Here is a 6,210-nt window from a genome sequence, read left to right as displayed (position 1 = left end):
TGCAGACACACACACACACACTGTTCTGAGAACACGCATACAGACACACACACTGTTCTGAGAACACGCATACAGACACACACACTGTTCTGAGAACACGCATACAGACACACACACTGTTCTGAGAACACGCATACAGACACACACACACACTGTTCTGAGAACACGCATACAGACACACACACACTGTTCTGAGAACACGCATACACACTGTTCTGAGAACACGCATACAGACACACACACACTGTTCTGAGAACACGCATGCAGACACACACACATGTAGACATTATGGACTGTCTTAATACAACAGCTATAAAACAGGTCATTGGACAAAGAGGACATCTATGAGTTCTCTGTTTGTCTCTCTTCCTCTCTGTCTCTCTTGTCTCTCTTCCTCTCTGTCTCTTGGTTTCAACTGAGGGATTGTAGGGGAAGAAGGCCTTGCCACTAAACATCCTTAACAGACCCAGCTATATACCCTGTCTGAATGGACTGCTGGGCGGTTACAGACACAGCCACTGTTCGCTGACCTGAAAGACAGTCATTGTCGCATCCACACCCAAACCTTCACAAAATAACTAAAATGCTAAATATGCATCCGCGGACTAACACACACACACTTACACACACTGATAGAGAGTGGAAGCAGGCAGGCTGTGGGAGGAGAGCAGGGGTTATATAAACCAGACACAGACGGACAGATAGACAGCTGACACTACTCTAGGATATACTGAACATATACTGGACATATACTGAACATATACTGAACATATACTGAATGACAGAGGGGAAGAGGAGGAGGAAGAGGAAACAACCTGAAACTAAAGCCCTGTCCCACTATATTGACCTGACTGAGGATAGAGAGAGAGAGGGGACGACAAGATAACAAAACAACCACAACGAGAGAGGGGGATGAGACGAGAAGAGAAAACACGGAATCTACTTTGTTTGGATCAGAGGGACAATATCCTTTCCGAGCTACAACGACAGAGAGCACAGAGCAATTTCCTTGGTGTCAGGTTCTGGTGTGGTTGCTGTTAGGGACTTTGAGGTTCCATGCTACTTCAGTGCCATTGACAGTGCCAGGGCCCACGGTGCGGTAGTGGTAGCATTGACTGGCTAATTGCAGACAGAAGGCAGAGGACTTTGTAGCAGTCTGGGGATGACACCGCTGTTCTGCTCAATCAGACAGTGTTCAGCGAGGTGTGTGCTGCAGTCCGGTCACCCTCAGTAAGTTATACGCTCTCCGGGCCGGGCCCTCGTCGCTGCTGCATTAGGAGCCGCCAATCAGAACCAACAACCAACTCCACACGGACCGCAGCAGCTGAACTGAGCTCACTGACGGAGCGGGCAGTGAACACGAGACTCAACACAGGGACTGAACATAGTGACTGGAAGCAGCCGTGTGCAGCAGAGAGAGACATTGTGATCCTGTATAAACATACACGTTACATCTCTACAGTGGGACGAATAGAGAGAGAGAGAGATGTAGCCTATAGAGTAATGCTATACGTGTGATCCTGTAGGGTGTTTATATCACACAGGGAGACTGTAGTCATTTGTAAAGCAGTTACCATCACAGTTGGAGACGGTGATGTGTGATAGTGAACCGTGGGAGACAATTTAGCTGATGACGTGTTTGTGTTGTGAAAAGTATCATGTGTGGGGATTGAGCCCCGGGTTGAGAGATATGGGTACAGAAACAGTATAATGACTTGTTTCAGATGGTTTACTCCGATGTGTCTGTCTGGCTGATGTAGAGTAAAGATATTGGTTTGTTTAGTGTTGGGATTCTGGTCTGTGGTTTGCCATTTGAGTGGTTTGTATCATTCCTTTGCTCCATTGATTTGATGTTTAGTTATGTAGTCCTACACAGCAGAGCAGCTCTGTTGGCAGACAGTCATTTGGCTAGTTGTGTGCTGATAGTTCGTAGCAACGTTGTAAGACATTCTAGATCGACGCTGTGGTGATGTTAGATCGGTGGTGTTTTATCAAAAGACTGCAGCTCTGAAGAAACTTTCGTGTTGTGTACTGGTAAAACCCCAGCTTTGTTGTGTGTCACTGCAGCCCTAGCTGTGCTCTGCTGTGCTCTGCTGTGCTCTGCTCTGTTGTTCGGCGCCTGTGTCCTGTGTCACAGAGGAAGCATTGATCAGACAGCTACTGAGGCTCAATACACAATGAGGCCTGGCCCGAGATCTCTCCTTCTCCCAACCCCCCTCTCCCTCTCCCTGCGTGCCCTGCTCCTGCTCTGCCTTGCGTGTAAGTCCCACACACATGCACGTGCACACCACACACTTGCGTAATAGACGTTCAATGTGCATTCACTGACAATCTACGTACTGTACATTCACACATGCACATGATGACACACACTAACTTGCATACAGATGGAGGATCTTCATTTCATCACGCTGTTGCAGAACTTTCCTGCAATGCAGGACATTTTAAATGGATAGTGGTTGTATTTGAGCTTTGGAAAGGCTTCTGAAGTTTGTCATTTCTACTTTGAAATTTCAGGCTTGATTTTCCCTCACAAAAAAATGTATCACCCCCTACAAAAATATCCCTTCATTTACAATCCACATAATAATTCACATTTCCTGTTGCTGTAGGATTTCCCTGCTGTAGCAAACTGGCTCACGTGTAAGACCCTACATCTGTACAAACACTGACTCACCTCACTACATCAAGCTAGATTATCTTTCTCCATCTTTCACCTCTCAGTGGGAAAATTGTTGCCAACATGTGAAAATGGGAAGATCGGGAGACTTAATAAATGTCATGTAAAATGGGGAAAAGCTATAGAGTGAGGGAAATTGAAGACAATTCACGTAGGGATCGAAAGATAGAGTGGACTGAGAGAAAAGCAGAGTGTGAATGAACTCTCAAATCTCTGATTTAGGTGTGAATTTCCAATGAGCATTATGTATGAGCAGAGTGCTATAGAGAGGAGGGTTACACCCGTGGGACTGTAGGACTGGGGAAATGTGGAAATACAAACCAGGATGGAGGAGTACAGCTAAAAGAGGCGAGAGAGAGAGATAAGTCTCCCGATCTTCCCATTATCACGTGTTGGCCACAATTATCCCAGAGAGAGAGAGAGATCACAGCCTCTGAGAGCCTTCTGAAGTACACCACAAAATAAACTTTGACCAGAGGAGATAGAGAGACAAACTGGTAGAGGGATGGAGAGAGTGAGAAAAAAGAAGATAAGCAAGAGGGAGGGACAGAAAGATAGTGAGCCCAGGAATCAGGAGAGCAGGAGAGCCAGTGTTTCCTGGGCTCACTGTCTTTCTGGATCACTGTGGGCAGGAGAGCCAGTGTTTCCCCTGTCTTTGATCTATGATTAGGATCACTGTGGGCTGGAGAGCCAGTGTTTCCCCTGTCTTTGATCTACGATTAGGATCACTGTGGGCAGGAGAGCCAGTGTTTCCCCTGTCTTTTATCTATGATTAGGATCACTGTGGGCTGGAGAGCCAGTGTTTCCCCTGTCTTTGATCTATGATTAGGATCACTGTGGGCTGGAGAGCCAGTGTTTCCCCTGTCTTTGATCTATGATTAGGATCACTGTGGGCAGGAGAGCCAGTGTTTCCCCTGTCTTTGATCTATGATTAGGATCACTGTGGGCAGGAGAGCCAGTGTTTCCCCTGTCTTTGATCTATGATTAGGATCACTGTGGGCAGGAGAGCCAGTGTTTCCCCTGTCTTTGATCTATGATTAGGATCACTGTGGGCAGGAGAGGCAGTGTTTCCCCTGTCTTTGATCTATGATTAGGATCACTGTGGGCTGGAGAGCCAGTGTTTCCCCTGTCTTTGATCTATGATTAGGATCACTGTGGGCAGGAGAGGCAGTGTTTCCCCTGTCTTTGATCTATGATTAGGATCACTGTGGGCTGGAGAGCCAGTGTTTCCCCTGTCTTTGATCTATGATTAGGATCACTGTGGGCAGGAGAGCCAGTGTTTTCCTGGTCTTTGATCTATGATTAGGATCACTGTGGGCAGGAGAGCCAGTGTTTCCCCTGTCTTTGATCTATGATTAGGATCACTGTGGGCAGGAGAGCCAGTGTTTCCCCTGTCTTTGATCTATGATTAGGATCACTGTGGGCAGGAGAGCCAGTGTTTCCCCTGTCTTTGATCTATGATTAGGATCACTGTGGGCAGGAGAGCCAGTGTTTCCCCTGTCTTTGATCTATGATTAGGATCACTGTGGGCAGGAGAGCCAGTGTTTCCCCTCTTTGATTAGGATCACTGTGGGCAGGAGAGCCAGTGTTTCCCCTGTCTTTGATCTATGATTAGGATCACTGGCAGCACCACTGATACCATGAATACATCCTGTCATCATTCTATTTGGGCTCAAGCAGCGTATTAATATGCAGAGATGTTCTGTAAATAACCATGGCTGCAACGCGTCCACTTCCTCCAAGCCAATCAAAATCTGGATTGCCGAATTTGCATATTGGATCTACACAGGGACATTTTGTGGCATGGGATGGCGGGAGGGAGGGAATAGATGACAGTAGAAGAGTGAGAGAATGAGGAAGAGGGATGGAAAGAGAGAATTAGTTTTTAGCCTTGGCAAGGAGGCTGGCTTATATAATTCCTGCCAATGAAGCAGTTTTGGGTGAGCAGTGAGCAGGAGGAGGGAGACTGGCCAGGTAGAGGGATTGATGCGGGGGGGGGGGGACTCTCTCCTCTTGGCCGCTGTGAATCTCCAGCGTGGTATCAACGTGTAACGTGTACATTTTCCTTAAGCTGCCCTTGTTTTGTGTGGCAGTCGTCACCAGAGCACTGTTGGGCTGTGACGGCTCGTCATAAACACCATGGCTAACCAGCTTTAGCTGTTTAAAGGGACTGCATACACACTGGTGGAAAACAGAGAGAGGTAAAGAGAGAAGGGATTGGAAGAGAGGGAGATGAGATGAGCGGAGTGGTAGAGAGAGATGAGATGAGCGGTAGAGGGAAATGAGATGAGCGGAGTGGTAGAGAGAGATGAGCGGAGTGGTAGAGAGAGATGAGATGAGCGGAGTGGTAAAGAGAGAGATGAGATGAGGGGAGTGGTAGAGAGAGAGATGAGATGAGGGGAGTGGTAGAGAGAGAGATGAGATGAGGAGAGTGGTAGAGAGAGATGAGATGAGGGGAGTGGTAGAGAGAGATGAGATGAGGGGAGTGGTAGAGAGAGAGATGAGATGAGGGGAGTGGTAGAGAGAGAGATGAGATGTGGGTAGTGGTAGAGAGAGAGATGAGATGAGGGGAGTGGTAGAGAGAGAGAGATGAGGGGAGTGGTAGAGAGAGAGATGAGCGGAGTGGTAGAAAGAGATGAGATGAGGGGAGTGGTAGAGAGAGAGATGAGATGAGGGGAGTGGTAGAGAGAGAGATGAGATGAGGGGAGTGGTAGAGAGAGAGAGGAGATGAGGGGAGTGGTAGAGAGAGAGATGAGATGAGGGGAGGGGTAGAGAGAGAGATGAGATGAGCGGAGTGGTAGAGAGAGAGATGAGATGAGGGGGAGTGGTAGAGAGAGAGATGAGATGAGGGGAGTGGTAGAGAGAGAGATGAGATGAGGGGGAGTGGTAGAGAGAGAGATGAGATGAGCAGAGTGGTAGAGAGAGATGAGATTAGGGGAGTGGTAGAGAGAGCGATGAGATGAGCGGAGTGGTAGAGAGAGAGATGAGATGAGCAGAGTGGTAGAGAGAGAGGGAATGGGGTCATGGAAATATGTTGAAGGTCATAAAGAACATGAAGGTCAAAACATAGCTGTGAGAAGGATGGGGAGGATGAACAGGGATGTGAGATGAGGTAGAGAAGAGAGGAGCTGTGAGAAGGATGGGAAGGATGAACAGGGATGTGAGATGAGGTAGAGAAGAGAGGAGCAGTGAGAAGGATGGGAAGGATGAACAGGGATGTGAGATGAGGTAGAGAAGAGAGGAGCAGTGAGAAGGATGGGAAGGATGAACAGGGATGTGAGATGAGGTAGAGAAGAGAGGAGCAGTGAGAAGGATGGGAAGGATGAACAGGGATGTGAGATGAGGTAGAGAAGAGAGAAGCAGTGAGAAGGATGAGAAGGATGAACAGGGATGTGAGATGAGGTAGAGAAGAGAGGAGCAGTGAGAAGGATGGGAAGGATGAACAGGGATGTGAGATGAGGTAGAGAAGAGAGGAGCAGTGAGAAGGATGAGAAGGATGAACAGGGATGTGAGATGAGGTAGAGAAGAGA

At 47.8% G+C, this 6,210-nt stretch overlaps 1 protein-coding gene across 1 annotated transcript in view; it reads left to right on the top strand.

The window, feature by feature from the left end:
• Positions 1-742: 742 nt before the first annotated feature.
• LOC139396830 (cell adhesion molecule 4-like) overlaps positions 743-6,210 on the top strand; it is a gene marked incomplete at its 3' end in the record, with an annotated part of 32,292 nt that continues 26,824 nt past the window's right edge. Inside the window, exon 1 of the mRNA XM_071143747.1 lies at positions 743-2,259. Within this exon, the coding sequence (XP_070999848.1) occupies positions 2,178-2,259 (82 nt within the window). The remainder of the gene's footprint in view (positions 2,260-6,210) is intronic.

The sequence above is a fragment of the Oncorhynchus clarkii genome, unplaced genomic scaffold, assembly GCF_045791955.1.
Source record: "Oncorhynchus clarkii lewisi isolate Uvic-CL-2024 unplaced genomic scaffold, UVic_Ocla_1.0 unplaced_contig_7074_pilon_pilon, whole genome shotgun sequence".
Taxonomy (NCBI): domain Eukaryota; kingdom Metazoa; phylum Chordata; class Actinopteri; order Salmoniformes; family Salmonidae; genus Oncorhynchus; species Oncorhynchus clarkii.
This window is presented reverse-complemented; position numbering and strand designations above follow the sequence as displayed.